General features: G+C 47.8%; 2 protein-coding genes across 9 annotated transcripts in view; both read right to left on the reverse strand.

Annotated features, from left to right (window-relative positions):
- Positions 1-1,124: 1,124 nt before the first annotated feature.
- Positions 1,125-10,269, reverse strand: LOC101172110 (serine/threonine-protein kinase SBK1). Its single transcript, XM_011488506.2, has 5 exons — positions 10,072-10,269; positions 3,795-4,026; positions 3,209-3,411; positions 2,916-3,107; positions 1,125-2,839 (listed from the first exon to the last, which is right to left on the reverse strand). The coding sequence occupies exons 2-5, from the start codon at positions 3,964-3,966 to the stop codon at positions 2,126-2,128; spliced, it is 1,281 nt and encodes a 426-aa protein (XP_011486808.1). The 5' UTR covers positions 3,967-4,026; positions 10,072-10,269; the 3' UTR covers positions 1,125-2,125.
- Positions 10,270-18,859: 8,590 nt separating this feature from the next.
- The window catches only part of LOC101162250, a 34,187-nt gene continuing 33,625 nt past the window's right edge, over positions 18,860-19,421 (reverse strand). For all 8 annotated transcript variants that reach the window (XM_011488501.3, XM_011488500.3, XM_011488504.3 and 5 more), the window contains one exon: positions 18,860-19,408. In XM_011488501.3, the coding sequence (XP_011486803.1) occupies positions 18,995-19,408 (414 nt within the window). In that variant the 3' untranslated portion in view covers positions 18,860-18,994. The remainder of the gene's footprint in view (positions 19,409-19,421) is intronic.

Raw genomic sequence — 19,421 nt, forward strand, 5'->3', positions numbered from 1 at the left:
TGCAGAATCCAGAGGCTTCCATTCTTGAACTTTTTCTGTCTGCCGTCGTTCTTTAAGGAGCCAACAGGCCGTCGCTGAGCGACCTACAGGTGACCCGGTTCTCCTGACACCAGTCCTGCTCAGCCCCAACTTGGACCTGTGACGGCAAACGTACCGGGCTGCAGTCGCCGCTGGCTCATGGGAGAAGGGGGGGCATAAACAGAGATGGGGGAGCAGAACTACTGCTGGGTTTGTGTTTCTGGGCTTTTTTGCAGTCACATGTCATGATGGAAACCCGTGTTGCTTCTCAGACTTACTGGCTGGGTCCCAAACTTACTGGCTGTGTATCAGACTTACAGATTACTTCTCAGACTTACAGGCTGCTTTTCAGACTTACAGGCTGTTTCTAAGACTTACAGGCTGCGTTTCAAACTTACTGGCTGCATCTCAGACTTACAGGCTGCGTCTCAGAATTACAGGCTGCCTCTCAGACTTACAGGCTGCATCTCAGACTTACTGGCTGCGTCTCAGACTTGCAGGCTGTGTTTCAAACTTACTGGCTGTGTATCAGACTTACAGATTACTTCTCAGACTTACAGTCTGCATCTCAGACTTACAGGCTGCTTCTCAGATTTGCAGGCTGCTTTCAGACTTACAGGCTGTTTCTAAGACTTAAAGGCTGCATCCCAAACTTACTGGCTGTGTCTCAGATTTACAGGCTGCCTCTCAGATTTACAGGCTGCTTCTCAGACTTACAGGCTGCTTTTCAAGCATGTAGTTGTGTCAGGAGAACAGCCAGCAGCACAGATGGTCTGTACCAAGACGGTCTATTGTTCAGAGTCAGGAGGTTGACGGTGAGGTCACAGATCGTCATGAGTTAGCGTCTGTATAACCCTCCACAGATTTTCCAGCTCTTCAGAGCGGCAGGACATGCAGAATGCAAAGACTCTTCTGCTAGTATCTCCATCCGTGCTGCAGCAGGAGACGCCCAGCAGAGATTTGAGATCCTGCAGCTTCATGTCTGGAAAGCAAAAGGAGGCCAAAGGCTTCCCTACATCTGGAGCGGGATCCATTATTCTGCTTCAACACTCAGGCCCAACGAACGGCCTTTTAGAGACCAATGGAAATGAGAAACAAGCCCAGACTCTTTGTTGTCATGCTTCATTTTTTAGTCCACAGACTGAGTGAGATAACTACACAACATGAACACACAATACACACTTGTTGGTTTTCAGAGATGTTTTTAGCCCTAGTGTCCCTCAGGAGATCCCAACACCAGCTTGGACACAATGCAAGAACAGATTGAAATTGTGCTACCACAAAATATTCACACCACAACGTTTGACCTTGTTGTTAGTTTTTTTCTGGTTATTTCCATAGTTTTCTTCTATTTGTGAGCTACCCATCATGCAGTTCAGAAAGATTGGCATCTCTTTTTGGATTTAGACAAAAAGGATGTCATTTTTTTTGTGGTTTTCAGGCAAAACTTTAACGGTAAACATCTCTGTAGAAAGAAAAGGAAAGCAGGCAAAACACAAAGTGAAGTTCAGGAGGACAGAGGTTTCTCAGTCACACTCCTAACGCCTTCCTCTGAGAACAAGACATGAACGTTACCCGGAAAGAAGAGTGAAAAGGAGGCGACCAAACTTCAGTCTGAACGTGTTGTTGTCTCCAAAAGGATGATCCAGCTGGATCCTTCCATGAAGGATAACCCAAAGGTCTTTGCTCTCTGGAAGGTCACATGACTGCTGCTCCGGTTTGCCTCTGATCTGATCCAAACGCTGAAAGACGGAGCAGTTCTTCCTGATGCCAACATCCTCACTCATCCCTAAACTTTATGGTTCAAATATTACAAACACAGCAGAAACAGAAAAGCCTTCTGAGGCTTCAAGGTCCCAGGTTGTCACCCTAATTCCTCCTTTCAGACGAAGATTCTTGGACCTCCTTCTTGTTCTCATTTTGATGTTTTTTGCTAGAAGTATTGCTTAAATAAACACTATTTGGCTTTTCTTTTAGTGACTGGATTTCTAACACAACAATGTATTGGTTTACAGACGTCACTACGTTTTCCGTGTAAATGACGTTTCCGCGCTCAGGTCCAAACACATGCACAGCTACCTAAGTGACGGGGCGCTGTTCCAGTGCCTCAGACGCATATTTCAATGGGCGTGGCCACCAGCATCCGCCCCCCCGGGGAGCCAGTTTCCCGCGGGATGCGGTCGTAACTGTTGGTGGACGACACCGAGCTGGTGGTGGAAACGGACACAAAGTGGTGGCCGGACTCCTTCATCCCTCCTTTGGCGGCGCCGCTGCTTCCCCGCTCCGCCGCCGTGGGAGAACTGGACGCCAGAGTCTGCTGCTTCATCCTTTCAACCAGCAGCTCCTCGTCTTCCTCCCCCGATGAAGATGCCGAGCTGGTTCCTTCCACCTCCCCTTGTTGTTCTCCGCTCCCTCTGTCAATCTTCTCCCCTCCGTCTCCTCCCCCACTCCCGGTGCTGCCGTTGTTGTTGTCAGTCTCTGCGTCCAGCATCCAGGAGTGGCTGAAGTAGCTGAAGACCTCTTTGACGGAGCAGCGGCGGTCCTGCTCCACCGAGAGCAGGCGGCGGAACATGCGCAGCGCCTGCTCGGTGAAGCGCCGCCACTGCGACGGCACGGCGCCGGTCCTTCTTCTCTGCCAGCGGATGAACTCCTGGTAGAAGGAGTCCGCCGGCATGGCCTTCTCCCACGGGAAGTTGCCGGTCAGCATACAGAACAGCAGCACCCCGAAGGCCCACACATCCGTGCTGTAGTCCACACAGAAGCCCTCGTGGCGGGAAACATCGCACAGCTCGGGGGCCGTGTAGGGGATGGTGCCACTCACCTGCAGAGAAACCCGGGAGGTTACGGCGGCAGGACAGGCCGCACGCCGCGAGGCCACAAACCTCAAAGGTACTCACTCTCTTCACGGGCGAGCCGGCGCGGCGGGTCATTCCAAAATCCGACAGCTTGACTTTTCGGCACTCTCTGTCAAAAATGAGGACGTTCTCCGGCTTGATGTCCCGGTGGACCAGCTTCCTGCAGTGAAGGTAATCCAGAGCGATGGCGACCTGGTGAACGCAGCGCTTTGCTATGGCCTCAGGTAGACCCACCTGCAGAACAGACAGAGGAAGAGTTGTCTGAAGCAGTCGGTGTGGACATACTAAGAGCTACACGCGTGTGTCATCAGCATAAGCCACAGCTGCATGTGTACCTGAGGTGGGATGATGTCAAAGAGGTCTCCTGCCAGCGCGTACTCCTGTGCAAACACGTAGTACTCGTCGGTCTCGAAGGCGATGCCAAACATGTTTATGATGAAGGGGCAGGGCGACATGTAGAGCGAGATGCTGTACTCCCGCAGAAAAGACTTTAACTTGGTCGTCTTCTTCTTTAGAAACTTCAGAGCCATTTTGGTGCCTTTAAGGAAAAAACACCAGTTTCTCTTCAAACTTTAGTGTTTTCTAAAGAAAATACTTTAAAAAGAAGCAGTCATTGAAACATCTTTTCAAAGAACAGCTACTTGTTAGAGCTATTTGCAGATGTAACTAAATATACACAAACACATTCAGCATAAATACTCATTTGGTCTCTAAACAGCTTTTCTAATTCAGATGCGGAGTATGAAGTCTTCGGATTCCCTTTTCTGTGAGTTCATAACGCCAAAGGCTTCGCTCCTTCAGTCTCTTTGCTGTTCAGCATCATTCTGAATGTTCTAAGATCACACATGGACGAATGCACACGAGGACTTCAAACACCTCCAGGCTCCTGGAAGAGAAAGGTTTCAACACAGAAAGCCTCACCTCTCATCCTATGGATGACCAGGTCCACTTTTCCATACGTGCCCTTCCCCAGCTCTCTGATCACCTCGTAGTACTTGTTCACTTCCAGCCGCTCCAGGTTCTGGGCAGCAATCAGCTGCAGCTCGTCCAGGATGTCCATGTTGGCTCTGGAAACCAGCGGAGACGAGCTCATGTTGGCCGCAGCTTCAGGTGGACGGAGCAGACGGGGAACGTGGGGAACGGCGAGGAGCCGCTGCACAGAAACAAGTCAGGCAGAGAAAAAAACACTTTATATGTAAGGCTGTCATCAAAACACCCGCAAAGCTGAACAAAGAGAAAAGGCTCAAAAGAGTCTAACCTAAGTGAACCCTAACGCTGAATCCCAAAGCAGTCCTGAACAGAAAGCAGAAAAAGGGTTTTGAGGAGCTGAAAGGACTAAAAGCCATGAATGATGAGAACGTGAAGATCTGTGCAGGAGAATCCTTCATTGTTCTTTCCAGGGAACTCTAAGGGATTATCTCTGATGGGGGAAACTTCCCAGAAGAATTCTGGGAAATGCTTATGCTTTAATGGAGAAAACAAACACAAACACAAACCAATTCAAAGACACTTTTCCTTCTTTCTCTTCAAAGCTGCAGATTCCTGAAAGCTGCTTTCTATCCACCTCAGTCTGCAGCTCTGGTCTGCAGGGCCATCGTCACTGAAATGCTGATTCCCTGAAGGAACCCTAAATGTTAGCCGCCAGGGGGAGGAGCTGTGAGCGGCGTCCCCTCCACCCTCTGCTGCAGTCACATTATTCCCATTGATTCCTGTTTATTCCTTCTCCTTCCTGACCCACAAGTCCTGGAGCATCTGCAGAAACTGCAAACATGCCGGTTACACACACTGACCAAAAATATAAACGCAACACTTTAGTTATTGCTCCCATTTTTTATGGTATGAACTCAAAGATGTGAAACATTTTCCACATACACAAAATAACCAGTTCTCTGAAATATTGTTCACAAATCTGTCTAAATCTGTGATAGTGAGCACTTCTCCTTTGCCAAGACAATCCATCCCACCTCACAGGTGTGCCATATCAAGATGCTGATTAGACAGGATTATTGCACAGGTGTGCCTTAGAGTGGCCACAAGAAAAGGCCTTTTGATCGCAACATCATTCTGATCCTAAACATCAGAATCGGTTTCTTCAAATCCACAATCAGCTTCCAGTTGTCGTTATTGTGTGCGTCCTCGTTATTGTGCCATCTTTGTGTGTATTTTGTTATTGTGCCATCTTTGTGTGTATTTTGTTATTGTGTCATCTTTGTGTGTGTCTTTGTTATTGTGTCATCTTTGTGTGTATTTTGTTATTGTGTCACCTTTGTGTGCGTCCTCTTTATGTGTTATCTTTGTGTGCGTCGGTGTAACTGTGCTATCTTTGTGTGTGTCTTTATTATTGTGTGATGGCACAATAACGAGGACGCACACAATAACGACACCTGGAAGCTGATTGTGGATTTGAAGAAACCGGTTCTGATGTTTAGGATCAGAATGATGTTGTGATCAAAAGGAAAAATCACAGTTTTTATGTGAAGGTCAGTGGCCAAAGTACAACACGCACATGACATGTATGTGTCAGTAGAGGGAAACACGCTAACAACACGCTAACAAGAGAAATCTGTAGATGTTTTCAGATTTGTTTTGAAAATGAAAACAGCCAAATTTCCACTGAAGAAAAGCCAACAATTGAGAAGAAAAAAACCCCGAAAGTTCTCATCATCAGCATCTCAATTCCAGGAGAATTCCCTCTGAGATGAAGCTTTCAGTCTAAACTGCAGGTTCAGACCGTCTTCTGCTGTGTGGACAGATGGATTTGGACAGAAAAGGAGATCCAGCCCATGTGATGGTTGTGAGGGTGAGAGCTCGTCAGTGCTGCTCCACAGTTAGGACACCTAAATCCTCAGAGGCCCACAGCTAAACACCCCCTGATGCCTACAGGAGCAACCAATGAGGTCAAAACAGACAAAAACACATCCTGCACCTTTCCAGCTCTCCACTACTCCTCCAGTGCTGCAACTGTGCGCCACCAGCTTTAAAGCTGTGCACCAGCGGCAACCCAGTGACGGGCTGAGGCACAGAAACGGCCACCGCCATGACGGCAGCCACACGGCCCTCCAACAAACCCAGATCTCCTCCGCTCCTGTGACAGAACGCTGGCGTGCTCACACCACCAAAGTCCCAGAACCAGTTCTGGACCTCGTTTAGAGACAAACCCAAAGTACCGATTCACTTTATTCCTTTGAGCAGAAATCATTCATCTCAACTCTCCATTCATGGGAAAAGTTCATGAAGGTTTGTTCTTCTATATGATCCCATCAATATGTTGTTTTGTCTTTTTCCACATTCTGAGCTTTTAGAAACGTAAAGACCACATAAAAAAAACACAAAGGTCTTTTTACATATCCCTGTGGAACTCCCTGAGCATTTCTGCTCTAACCTGCTGTTGTCTAGAAAAACTAGATAAAATGTTTATTTGTCTGATTAAAGCCAATTATTGCAGCAGCAGAAAGTAGCAGCACTGACTTTCTTGTCCTATAAGGTCATGTGACTACAGAACCAAAACACTACAAGTGCAGTTGATCCAGTTTGGACATTTGTTTGAAGTCATTAAACACCTTCGATGAGGAACTTTACAGTCCTAAAAATGTCAGAGCGCCCGTTCAAATGAATTCTTTTCAGTCCTTACAGGTCTAATAACTTCTAGTTTAGAAAGCCTAATGTGTGCTACGACACCAGACTTTCTATCAGTCGGGGTGTATTCAGACTGGAAAAAACGTTTGTTCTGGACCCAGTCCTGAACCTTGTGTTTGGTCTGTATTCAGACTGCAGTCAAGCAGAATTTCCTGTTACAAACCAAAGCCTGTAAACAAAATCATTTGACTAAAGATCTCTTCACTCATTGGTCAGGAACTACGAGGGCGGGGCAAAGCAACTAGAGGCAGAATCGTCTGATCGTCTGTATCAACGTCCTGTACAACATTTTTACCTTGGTCTGGTGGAGACGTACTGCAGGGCAGTTACTGAGGAGACGACGGCGATGAAGGCGCTGATAAATATTTGTCCATCCATCCATCCATCCATCTTCCTCCGCTTATCCGGGACGGGTTGCGGAGGAAGATGGATGGATGGATGGATGGGGTCGCGGGGGCAGCAGTCTAAGCAGAGATGCCCAGACTTCCCTCGCCCCAGCCACTTCCTCCAGCTCATCTGGGGGGACCCAAAAGGCGTTCCCAGGCCAGCCGAGAAACGTAGTCTCTCCAGCGTGTCCTGGGTCTTCCCCGGGGCCCCCGCCCAGTGGGACATGCCCGGAACACCTCTCCAGGGAGGCGTCCAGGAGGCATCTGGACTAGATGCCCGAGCCACCTCAACTGGCTCCTTTCAATGTGGAGAAGCGGTTCTACTCCGAGCTCTCCCCGTGAACCGTCACCTTAACGTGGTGGGGGAGTTTGAGAGCTCGAGTGATCCCGGGAGCTAAGCTCTACAAGCGGCTGAAATGAGCATCATCCGTCGGGTGGCGGGGCTCCCCCTTTGAGATAGGGTGAGAAGCTCGGTCACCCGCGGAGAGCTCGGAGTAGTTAAATATTCGGAAAAACAGTGAGAACCAACATGTGTCACGTTAGAAGTTGTTTTAATGTTCCTGCATTGATCCGACCACAGTTCAATGAGTTGCTGTCTCATCTTCTTTCCTAGTCTGTTTACATCCCATAATGCCCAGCTATGGTGGCTGTTTTGGTCCAGTCGGTCCGATCCAAGAACAGATTGTATTCAGACTGAGGAAACTCAGAGCAAACCAGAGCTCAGTTCGATTGGAGACGGACCGAAACCACCTCCAGAGACGGGTCAGAGAGCGGTTCCTGGTTCTGGACCAGGGTCCACTTGGATGTATTCAGACCTAAAATGAACTCTGGTTCACTTGAAGCTGACCACATGTGTCCGGTCTGAATCCAGCCTTGGAGTGGTCGGACCTGGAAAGGTTGGCTGTGAGGTGGAAAACACAAAGAAGAGAGGATTCCTCAGTGGGAAATCTATGCTGCAGTTTCTGTTAGCAGCCATTCTGGTTCTTCCACATGTTTCTGACTCCGCCCCATAGAGGCCACAGCAGCTAAACACTCCACAGACCTTTGGTGACCAATGCTAACTGACCAGTGCAGTGTGCGCAGGGGAGGGGACTGGACTCTACAAGCCCGGTGGGCCGGATGGTGCTTCCATACCAACCCAAAGCGGTAGAAAGCAAGACGAGGCTCTTCTGGCCTTTGGCTGCACAGCAGTGGTTCCAGAGAGTCCACTCATGTTATTTATAGCTGAACGCTTGTGACAGTTTGAGCACATGTGAACTAAACAAACAGAGCTCAAAGACGCACCAAAGGTCTGAAAAAGATGCACCGCTCCGTTCAAACAATGATGGGATTATGCTGCTTTTTTGGAACCAGTGTCATTGGAGCCAAATGACAAAAAGACAAATGTATTTACTATAAACTACTGCGTTTAGTAATCCTCTGGCATTACGATGCAATACAGCATGGATCTGCAGCAGGTTTCCCAGAAGGTAAAGGAGAGAAACTAAAGCCGCATGAGTGTCAACAGAATAAAGGAAACATTCCATTTGCTGAAAGACTCCCTCCAACCAAAACGGTGTTTTGGGTGTTTTCATCAAACTCTCCATAAATTTGTCTGTTTAGGCTTGCCGTAGTATAAACTTGTAGCACCATGACATGAACTCCCTCCTATTGAATCTTAACAGTAACCTTTAAAACTGCCATAAAATGAGATGTTTGAGGATGTTTTTATAGTTATAGTTATTCTGCAAAATACTGGATTCTAAATGTTTCCACATGATGTTTCTGATCTAAATGAGGTGAGGAATTTATTCTTAATCTGTTTTTCTACATTAAACCTTCCTGTATGATATGGAGTGTGTTGGGTAATCTCTGTGACCTTTAGCGTGACCCCTTAGCAGTATTGGATGGATGGATGGATGGATGGACGGATGGATGGATGGATGGATGGATGGATGGATGGATGGATGAACCTACTCTCTGTACCCTCAAACAAGTGAATGGTAAGGGTCTGGGCTAAACTAAGGGAGTTCTTAATGTAAGGAGTCGTCTGTCAATCATTTTAGGTAATCATTGAAAACAATCGGCCCGTTATCAGTCTGATGATCAGTCTGATGATCAGTTCGGTATCCACACATGACCAAACGCCGTTTACCCGCCAGCGTTAGATGGGGCCTGTCAGTCACACGGTGATCTCACTGATTTACCGTTCCTGAAGGTTAAACGTGACGCGACATGAGAACCGATGTAATACTGGAGGGTAAAGATCAATGATGATTGGCTCTGGAAGGGTGACGCTGGAATCAGAACCAATTGGAGCCAACACTGTTTTACACACACACACACACACACACACCATTACACACACACACACACACCACTACACACGCCAACACACACACCACTACACACACCAACACACACACCAACACACACATACACAAACATCAAACTGGTGGAAGAAGTGTCAGTGTTGTCTGACGTTGACGTTTGTAGGAACAGAAGAACCTTTGTCAGTTTTTCTTGTTCTGTCCATCAGCTGAGATGGGAGCTGAAGGCGTCTCTTCTGGAGGTGGACAGATGTTCCAGATGTTGCAGATAAAGCTTTCATCTGTTTACCTGTTCAGAAGAACTGAGGTCAACCTCAACAGTTGCTGAGGTTTTCATTGGGATGATTTTCTTCAGACTTGAGTTCTTCCCATGTTTTCTTCAGACTTGGACGCTCAGGTGTTGGTTTGGTTGATTTAGTCACAGAGATGAACCTTCAGCTGTGGTGGTAGAACTGTTTCCTGTAGATCAGGTATACAGGTGCGAGTTTGTCTGACTCACTTCTACCGACCAGAACCTGATCAGAAACAGGACCGGGAACGTTTTCACAGCCACACAGTTTGATGTGAATGTGGAGAATCTCTGCTCCTCTCAGGAGGCGGCCCGGTTCGGTTCGGTCCGGACCGCGGTTCTGTTGGTACCAGCATGCTGAGCACCTGCAGGAACGTGAGGAGCATGGACCTCCTCTGCAGCAGGAACACAAGGAGGAACACAAAGCAGCACGCGCGCACGCGCACGGACCAAACCGCAGATATCTGACATTCGTCTCCAGTGCAGAAACACACACGTGACCAAAAACAGACCGAGATTCACGGATCCAGGCCTCGGCGGCGTCGGGGGGTAAGGACATGCAGCTTACTGCCTCTTACCCTTCAGATGCCCCCCACACGGACGCAGTGGGGCCGCCCAGTCAGCCCGCAGTGCCGGTGGACAGTGCGCATTCCCGCCGTCCTGAGAGGAGCCTCCGCGGAGCCGTCGGTCCCGGGATGCGGCGCTCAGCATCCTCCGACCCCCCCGCTCTGCGTCCTTTTGTCTCCGCAGCGCTCGGCTGTGCTGGATGGGAGGAAAGCCCTCCCCCTTCCCAACGCTCTGACCAATCAGCGCGCGGATCGCTGTCTCCGTACAGACTATGCTGCCTTCACTGGCTGTGGGAAAACAAAGCTCTTATCAGACTCAGACGGACTGCATTTCGCCCGCCGAGGAGAGTTTGGACCCGTTTCAGGCACAAATGGCCCACATTAGCTCCAGGCATGAATACTGAGCTGCAGTCAAGCTAAAGGCTAAATATGAAGCTTTCCTCAAGCATTTTAGAGTAAACTATATCCATACGATCATATATGACCTTTGGCACACGTAAGAACCTTTTTTTTTCTAAAATATGAGTCATTTTCTTAGCTTCTTTTCTTATCAGGAAGTAAGACGACTTGATCTCTGAAGCCCCGCCTTTCTCCTTGTGGGTACCGCCCATTTCATGACATCATCCTAGAGTCGTCCTCAGCAGCGTTTCTCCCACGAAAACAAACATCTGAACTTTTCCATAGATGGTCATTCATATCGTTCATTTAACCCTTGTGCTATCTTAGATAATCCCCACCCTTACATAGACGTGTTCTCCCTACCATGACAAAGGTGGATAAAGGTGGAAAGATTTCATGTAATCCATGGACACCAGTGAAGATCACAAATCATTGAAGAAAAAAGGTTCAGAGCACTGTCTAGTGGGTCTAGAGCAGTGTTTTTCAACCTTTTTTGAGCCACGGCACACTTTAACCTTGACAAAAATCCCGCGGCACACCAGCATCCAAAAAAATAGATAAATAAATAAAAAAGAAAAAGCTCAGTCTGTATTGATCTACAGCCGCTCTGCAATCTCACATGCATTTTTGTGGTAATTGTTGCAGAAAACGCTGGAAGCTGCAGCTGTTTTTTCTAAAAGATGTATTAAAAATTAATACATGGGCGGTGGCTAGACGTGGCTAGATGTTGATATTGCTTGTTGCTTGACACCAGCTTGGAGCCAGTCTAGAATGGAGAAGTAAGACACCTCCTTCCCTCCACTAGTCTGAGGGTTCACCTTGGGCAAGTGATAGCACCCTCTTGCCCCCCCACCTAGGGTTACAGCTGAAACAAAAAGTCTGGCCAACGGTGTACAATGGCGGAAGAGGATACAAATCCCAACGGCTAGACAGCGGATGAGCCAGCACCGCAGTGCCGACGCGGCCACCAAGGGTGTTGCAGAACCTTATCCGGGTCTGCTCCAGCCATCGGATGCAGTTGGCTGCATGTGTGCAGACTGTCTTGGTTCGTCCTTGCCTCTGTACTTTTGCTACCAACGGAGAGGGGTACTAGCAGTACTGGGCAAGCTACTAGTTCCTATAAGTGCCCAAGCTAGGAGAGGAGTGGAAAAGCCCTGTGGCGATGGAGTGAGGGCCCACCGGCAGGTCTGATGAACTGGAAGCCGCAGCATGATCTCTGCACACAGGCGGTTGGAGTGTGATGGCCGTGCTTTTGCTGACGAACGACAGCATTGCAAGGTAGCTGCTCCAATGACAAGGCAGCCCTGTTTAGGGATGCACTGCCTGCCCTAGTACAGGGAAGGTCCTAGAAAAGGTGGACTAAAAATTGCTCGTTCATACAATCCTGGCTGGCAAACCGCGGTCGGCGGGAATCCACAACAGCGGTACAAAAACCACTAATCTTGTGCTGGCATCATGGAATGTCAGAACCCTACTGGACAACCATGATCGACCTGAAAGAAGAACAGCTCTCATTTCACGTGAACTGGAACGCTACAAGATTGACATAGCAGCATTACAAGAAACTCGCTTCTCTAATCAGGGCCAACTCAGAGAACATTTTCATACATTCTACTGGTCTGGCAAACCATCAGGTGAAAAAAGAGAAGCAGGGGTTGGCTTTGCAATTTCAAATCGACTTGTAAAAGATCTTGAGTCACTACCAACTGGAAAGAACGACCGTTTGATATCATTAAGAATTCATATTGGTCAAAGAAGATATCTCACACTGATCTCAGCCTATGCACCAACAATGACCAACAACGATGATGTTAAAGAGCTCTTTTATCACTCACTAGACAGCTTGCTCTCTGAGACTCCTGCTGCAGACAAGCTCATACTATTAGGAGACTTTAATGCAAGAGTAGGAAAGGAACATGAAGCATGGCCCCAAACGTTGGGAAAATTTGGAAGAGGGAAAATGAATTCAAATGGCGAAATGCTCCTGACAAAGTGTTCTGAACACGAACTGGCTATCACAAATACATTCTTTAACTTCCCAGACAAGTGGTACCACTCCTGGAACCATCCAAGATCCAAGCCCCAACTCTACTGGATTACATCATTACAAGAAAGTGTGATATGAGGGACTTTCGTAGCACCAGAGCTATGAGGGGAGCCGAGTGCTCTACTGATCATTTCATGATCCGCTCCAAATGTAACATCAAACTAAAACCTCCACCTATGAAGAAGAAAGGATCAACCCCCCCCAAGAAACTGAACGTAGTGAAGTTGAAGAAACAAAGTGAGAAGGACAAGCTTGTAACTGTGATCAATGAAAATCTCTTAACACCACCAACTGGTACTTGTGAAGAACAGTGGCAAGCCTTGAAGAAAACAGTGTATAGTGCGGCATCAGGCGTGCTTGGCAAACCCACTAGGAAACATGCAGACTGGTTTGATGAATCAAACGAAGAAATTATGGAACTTATCAACAAGAAGAATATGCTGTTCCACAAGACACTAGCTCCTAGATGTACTAGAACAACAAAAAGGAAATACAAGACCGTAAAATCTGAGCTCCAAAGGAAACTGCGGCAAATGAAAAATGAATGGTGGACCAAGAAAGCAGATGGAATCCAGAGCCTTGCAGACCGAAATGACTCCAAAGCCTTCTTTGCATCACTGAAGGAAGTGTATGGTCCGAAGGGTGCCTGCTTGGACCCAGTGAAGAGTATTGATGGCAGCGTGCTCCACACAGACAAAAGCAAGATCATGGAGAGATGGAGAGAGCACTTCAGCCTCCTGCTGAATCCAGAGACCACCGTTGATGATGTTGCTGTCAGCAACATTCCACAACTACCGGTCAGGTATCACATGGATACACCACCAACCACAGAAGAGCTTGACAAGGCCATTAAGAGAACAAAATGTGGGAAAGCTGCAGGACCAGATGGTATACCATCGGAGGTCTGGAAATATGGTGGACCAGCTTTGACAAAACACCTGTTGCAGCTATTCCGCAACATCTGGTCAACAACAACAGCAGAAGTCCCTCAAGATTTCAAGGATGCAATCATCGTGACTATTTATAAAAGAAAAGGAGACCGTGCAGAATGTGGAAACCACAGGGGAATTTCACTTCTTTCAGTAGCGGCTAAGATACTTGCCAAAATTCTTCAATTTAGATTACAGACTCTTGCTGAAGACATCCTTCCTGAGAGTCAGTGTGGCTTCAGAGCCAACAGATCTACTCATGATATGATATTCACACTGCGACAACTGCAAGAAAAGTGTGCTGAACAACGCCAACCACTAATTGTCACCTTTGTGGACTTCAGCAAGGCTTTTGACACGGTTCACAGAGAGACCCTATGGAAACTACTGAGTCGTTACGGTTGCCCACAAACCTTTATTAGAGTGTTACGTAGTTTTCTTGATGGTATGACTGCTAGTATCCGCTGTGGTGATAGTTGTTCAGACGCATTCAGTGTGGGACATGGTGTGAAGCAAGGATGTGTTCTTGCACCAACCTTATTCAATATTTTCCTTACTGCAGTCCTACAAAGCATGCCAGAAGAACTTGGTGACCTCTTTATTAGAACCAGAAGCGATGGAGATCTTTTCAATCTTAGGCGCCTGAAAGCAAAGAACAAGACACGGGAACTACTGATACAGGAGTTGCTCTTTGCAGATGATTCAGCACTTGTAACTCAAAGTCTTCAGGCCATGCAAGAGCTACTGACAGCCTTTGCTGAAGCTTCCGCAAGATTTGGACTAACAATCAACATCAAGAAAACAGAAGTCCTAATCCAAGACACCCATAATGCAAAGCTAAACCCATGAACAGTGCTCCTGAATTGTACTCCACTGGCTGAAGTAGACAAGTTCTCTTACCTGGGAAGTACTATCTCCAATAGTGGAATTATAGACACAGAAATATCAAAAAGAATTCAATCTGCAGCGTCAGCCTTCGGAAAATTGAGAAGTCGTCTGTGGGACCAGAGAGGAATCCACCTGAAAACCAAGATAAAAGTCTACAGAGCCATCATAATGCCAACACTTCTGTACAGCTCTGAAACTTGGACCACCTACAAACGCCATATTAAGAGTCTTTATAAAGTACAGCAGAGACATCTCTGACAACTAATGAACATCTCATGGAAAGATAATGTATCAAACCTCGAGGTACTGAATAGGGCAGAAATGCCGAGTGTTGAAGAAATGCTCACCACATGTCAGCTAAGGTGGGCAGGGCATGTTATACGCATGGAAGACACCAGACTACCAAAAGCTGTTTTCTTTGGAGAATTGAAAGAAGGAGCAAGAAAAGTTGGAGCCCCGCTACTACGCTTTAAAGACGTATTCAAAAGACACCTGAAGAACATAAATCAATATGACAACTGGAAGGGAAAAGCTGAAGACCGTGTGACATGGAGGAGGGTGGTGACCGGCGCTGCTGCTGCTATCAGAGAACGAAATGTTCAGCTATCGTTAAAAAGAAGGCAGCGTAGACTAGAACCAGCACCTCCACCCACTGAAGCGACCTACAGGTGTGAAACCTGCGACAGGACATTCAAGACAGCAATTGGGATGTCCTCCCACATACGCCATAGGCACAAGCTCCTCCCCGCGTCATCGTCGACATCGACGGACTGCTAAAGAAGAAGAAGATTAAAAATTAAGTCAAAAGATTCAAAAACTGTTTGATGTGTGTTCGTTGTTTTAAGACGTTGAGAGGAGTGACTCATTGTGCGCTAAGACAGTCACTTTACTGCATCATGGGAGATGTAGTGCCCGTAATCCGCCGACCGCCGAAAGACCAGCGTCTTTGAGCTTCATGGTTTTGTTCACTTGTTCCAGTCTGAAACCAGATTATGTGGAAAGCTACACCGCTAAAGACGAGCTTTAGCTGGTATTTTTGAGAGACTTTTTTGCGCTAAATCGAAACAAGGAAGTGAATACTTTAACCACTTCTGATTGGTCAGACTGATGACATGTGATTAAGCCTTCAAGAATGATTGGTGGAGACAGTTAAAGGGGCGGGACTTTTCCTTACACAGTTATAGCTGCAGCTAAATCGCGGTTTCCCGTTATTCTTATCAAAATGTCTTTAATAGAATCATATAAACACAAAGAAAAAATAATTTTATGATATTCCATATTCTTAACTTCTCAGTGTTTTATCAGGGCCTGTTTGTATGAACAAAGAGCTGATTTCCTGGAGATGGTAATTGCTTTTGGATCAGTTAATGAGGGCAATTTCTCAGGGCACACTTGACCATCTCCCACGGCACACTAGTGTGCCGCGGCACACTGGTTGAAAAACACTGGTCTAGATGACCCAACTCCCAGTGTTAAAGTGCCTTGGATAGCACAAGGGTTAAGTCCATTAGGACTATGTGCTATCCTAGGCACTTTAACGTTGGGAGTCCAAATACTTATTGCCACTGTAGATTCTTTTTGATACTGATATGAATACTGTTAGCATTGTTGAGTTTTTAGTTGAATAACATGGATTTATGTTGATTATCTGCAATAATCTGGGATTATGATGGTTTCTTTTTACTTTATTTTACTTTCTGTGTATCTCCTTCAAACTCCATCCATCCTCAGAAGCTGCTGAATCTCTTTCAGGGTCACAGCGCTGCTGGAGCCAACCAGGCTTCTGTTGGGCGGGGTTTACCTGGACAGGTGACCAGCCTGTGGCAGATCACTAAATATATATTATATCATATACACAAACAAGAGGTAGGAGCTACACAACTCCTAAAATGTACCTGGATGACTACTGTCCTGTCAATTTTTGATAACTAAAATATTAAAATAATAATTAAATAAAGGCTGAAATTTCTACACCACACTTGGATGCAGCAGGAGTCAGAATGGGGGGGGGGGCTTTGTAATAAAGGAGTTCTCTTGATTCCCCGACGTAGATTGTTTGGAAAAAAGGAAATGATCATTGACAGAGCCATCACCATCTTTAGCCTCTGACCCCTGACCTCTGACCCATCCTGACAGACAGCTCCCTGAGAGGACAAGGCTACCAGTGGAAGGGAGGGGAGGAGCTTCTGAGCTTCAACATTCATCACATAAGCAGGAAGAACCTCTTTCTGACCTCAGGTCAATGACAGAGACCCTCCCTGACCCCCCCGGATCAGCTGGGAGATTCAGCAGACAAACACAGATGCTTTTTAAGCCTTCGTCAACTGGCTAAGGTAAAACATTTTTTTACACCTGCACACTTTGAAACAGTAATCCATGCTTTCATCACATCCCGGCTGGATTACTGCAACTCTCTTTATCTTGGACTCAGCCAGTCGTCTCTCTTGCGTCTCCAACGTGTTCAAAATGCAGCTGCTCGTCTTATGGTTGGAGCACGCAAGAGAGACCACATCACGCCGAACCTAGCATCGCTTCACTGGCTGCCTGTGCATTTTAGAATTCATTTTAAGATTCTTCTACTTGTCTTTAAATCTTTACACGGTCTTGCCCCGCTGTACCTCTCTGAGCTTCTCTCTCCCTATTCGCCGGCCCGGTGCCTCAGATCAGCTGATCAGATGCTTCTGGAGGTACCGAGGTCCAGACGGAAGCTCAGAGGGGACAGAGCTTTTGCTGTAGCCGCTCCAAAGCTGTGGAATACTTTGCCGCTGGCCATTATAGAAGCCCCTTCACTGTCCATTTTTATTTTATTTATTTTTTTTTTTACTTGTCCTGTCCAACAGCTGGGCAGGCAGATGAGAGCTGAGGGCCTCTTGTGTTGGACATATTTTACTTTAACAAGAGGGGTTATGAATCTTCAGACAAACCAAAGGTATGCCTGAATAAACCCCTTTTGTAATTGAGGCCAAACTTTATTGATTTCAATCATGTTTGAAAATCTTTGGTGTTGGACCGGACGGAAAAGGAAAGAAGGGAAGAAGAGAGAGGGATGTTAGAGAGAGAGGGGGGTAGGAGGGGAGGGGGGATAAGACCATGAAGCAGCATAAAGCAACAAGTTTACTGGTTGTTTATCGTTACGGTAAGGTTCAAATGTAGTACAAAAAGGGCGGGGCCTGTCCACACACACACTCAAATGTTATCAACACACCTGCTGGCTGAAAAAAATGTCCACATGTCGACATGTACACAAAACAGATAGTGTTCACACGCATACCTATGCCTTTAAACCAACTAGTGTGAAAAATTTCAGTCATTAAACCATGCAAACTGTTAGTGCAAAGGTGAGCTAACACCTGTGCTCAGGTGAGTGTTTATGTTCTTCTAAAATGGATGGTGGAGCGTGAAAAAAAGGAGGGAGAGTGACCAGCCATCCCCACCCCAAGACCCCCGCCGCAGCAGCAGCGGCAGCCGGAATCCCCCAACGCCACACGGGAACAGGCAGGGAACAACCGCCGCCCGGGCGACCAAGCCCGCCACCCAGGCCAGGGCCAGCAGGACCGCCGCGAGGCCCCCAGAGCCAGAGAGCAGGGAGGCACGGAGGGAAAGAGAGCGCCGCCCCAGCCCAACCAGGAGAGCAGCCCCCCCGCCGCGCCGGGAGAGCCCAACCCAGGGCCCCACCGGAGAAGGACGCCCACAGCCCCAGAGGAGCACCCCATCGCCACCCAGGAGTTCCGGGCATCCCCCCGCCCCAACCCCAGGTACGAGCCAAGACCCCCCAAGGGAGACCCGCTCCGCACCCCAGGCATCCACCCACCCGGCCCACGGTTGGTCCAGGGAGGAGCAAGGCAGGGGCCCGCCGCCCCCGCCCTAGGAGGGGGGAACCCCGGGGAAAAAAGGGGGCCCACAAGGGGTGTTGTAAATATGGTCCGACCAGGCTCGGCCACAGTTGGAAATTTGGCGGGGCCCAGCACTCAGGGGCAAGGACCAGGACCCACCCCCCAGGGACATGAACACCCCAGGCTCAGGTGTAATGTAAACCCCCCCCACCGCGCGGAGAGAGAACCGCCGGGCCCAGGAAGCCGGCACCCAGGGGACACAGCCGCCGTTGCCAAGGGGCCCATGTCCATTTTTAAAACCCTTTTTAAAAACCCATTTTTATGCTTTGGCTTTTAACCCAATATGAGACCACTGTTTTTCTAACTGTTTACTATTTTCTATAGTTTTATCTCCCTCTATGTTTCCCCCCCCTTAACATGTTTTAATGTTTGTCTCTTACTATTGTGTTCAGCACTTTGTCTCAACTACTGTTGTATGAAAGTGCTATATAAATAAAATTGAGTTGAGTTAATAAAACTACATGAATGTTTGTCTTCCTGCATCTTCCTTATGGGTAAGGAGCTCTGGCCCATGGGGGCGGGACGCTGATGGTGGTGTAACATGCACGTCTTCAAATCTTATCATCCGTTACCGGAGCTCCGTTAGTCCACTGTACATTTACTGAGATTTGTGGTTAAGATGCTTCACAAAAAGACCAAGACGCTGCAGCAGAGACAGCATTTTAATTAAAAAGAATCCTTCAGTAAAGTGAAGTCAGTTCATCTAAGAATTCAAATGTTAAAACGAAGTGAACAGAGGGAAGCAGTGATCACGGACGCCGCCTCTGGCGTCTGCACAGCTACACGAACAGGTAGAACGGCAGTGTCTTGGTGTGCAATTGGTGTGCCAGGTTCCTGATGCGGCACAGGCGGACGTTCTGAGCGTCTCCTGCGCTGTACACTCGGAATATGTGGTAACACTCCTTCTTTTTCAGTGCAAACTCCAGCTCGTTGACGGACAGCTGGATGAAGGTCTTCTCCTTCCTGACAGTGGACTTGACCTCCACAAACACCTCCTCCTGCTCGCCGGTCGCTCCAAAGCTCAGTCTGAAGTCGTAGGGCCGGCCGCTCTCTCCACTCTGGTTGCACCACAGCACATGGGTGGGCCGCCCGGGGTCAGCGCCGTCTCTCCAGTGACACAGGAAGGAGTAGACCAGCTGCTCCCCCCATTCCCCAATGGCTTTCAAATTGCGGAAGTCTTCAGTCAGCACCACCTGTTGGGAGCAG

The sequence above is a fragment of the Oryzias latipes genome, chromosome 19 (assembly GCF_002234675.1).
Source record: "Oryzias latipes chromosome 19, ASM223467v1".
NCBI classification, from domain to species: Eukaryota; Metazoa; Chordata; class Actinopteri; order Beloniformes; family Adrianichthyidae; genus Oryzias; species Oryzias latipes.

Coding starts and splice junctions, on each gene's coding strand:
- LOC101172110 (XM_011488506.2), bottom strand. CDS start 3,966: ATGAGCTCGTCTCCGCTGGTTTCCAGAGCCAACATGGACATCCTGGAC. Junction 3,108..3,208: donor TTGACATCATCCCACCTCAG/GTACACATGCAG, acceptor TCTGTTCTGCAG/GTGGGTCTACCTGAGGCCAT. Junction 2,840..2,915: donor CCGGCTCGCCCGTGAAGAGA/GTGAGTACCTTT, acceptor GTTTCTCTGCAG/GTGAGTGGCACCATCCCCTA.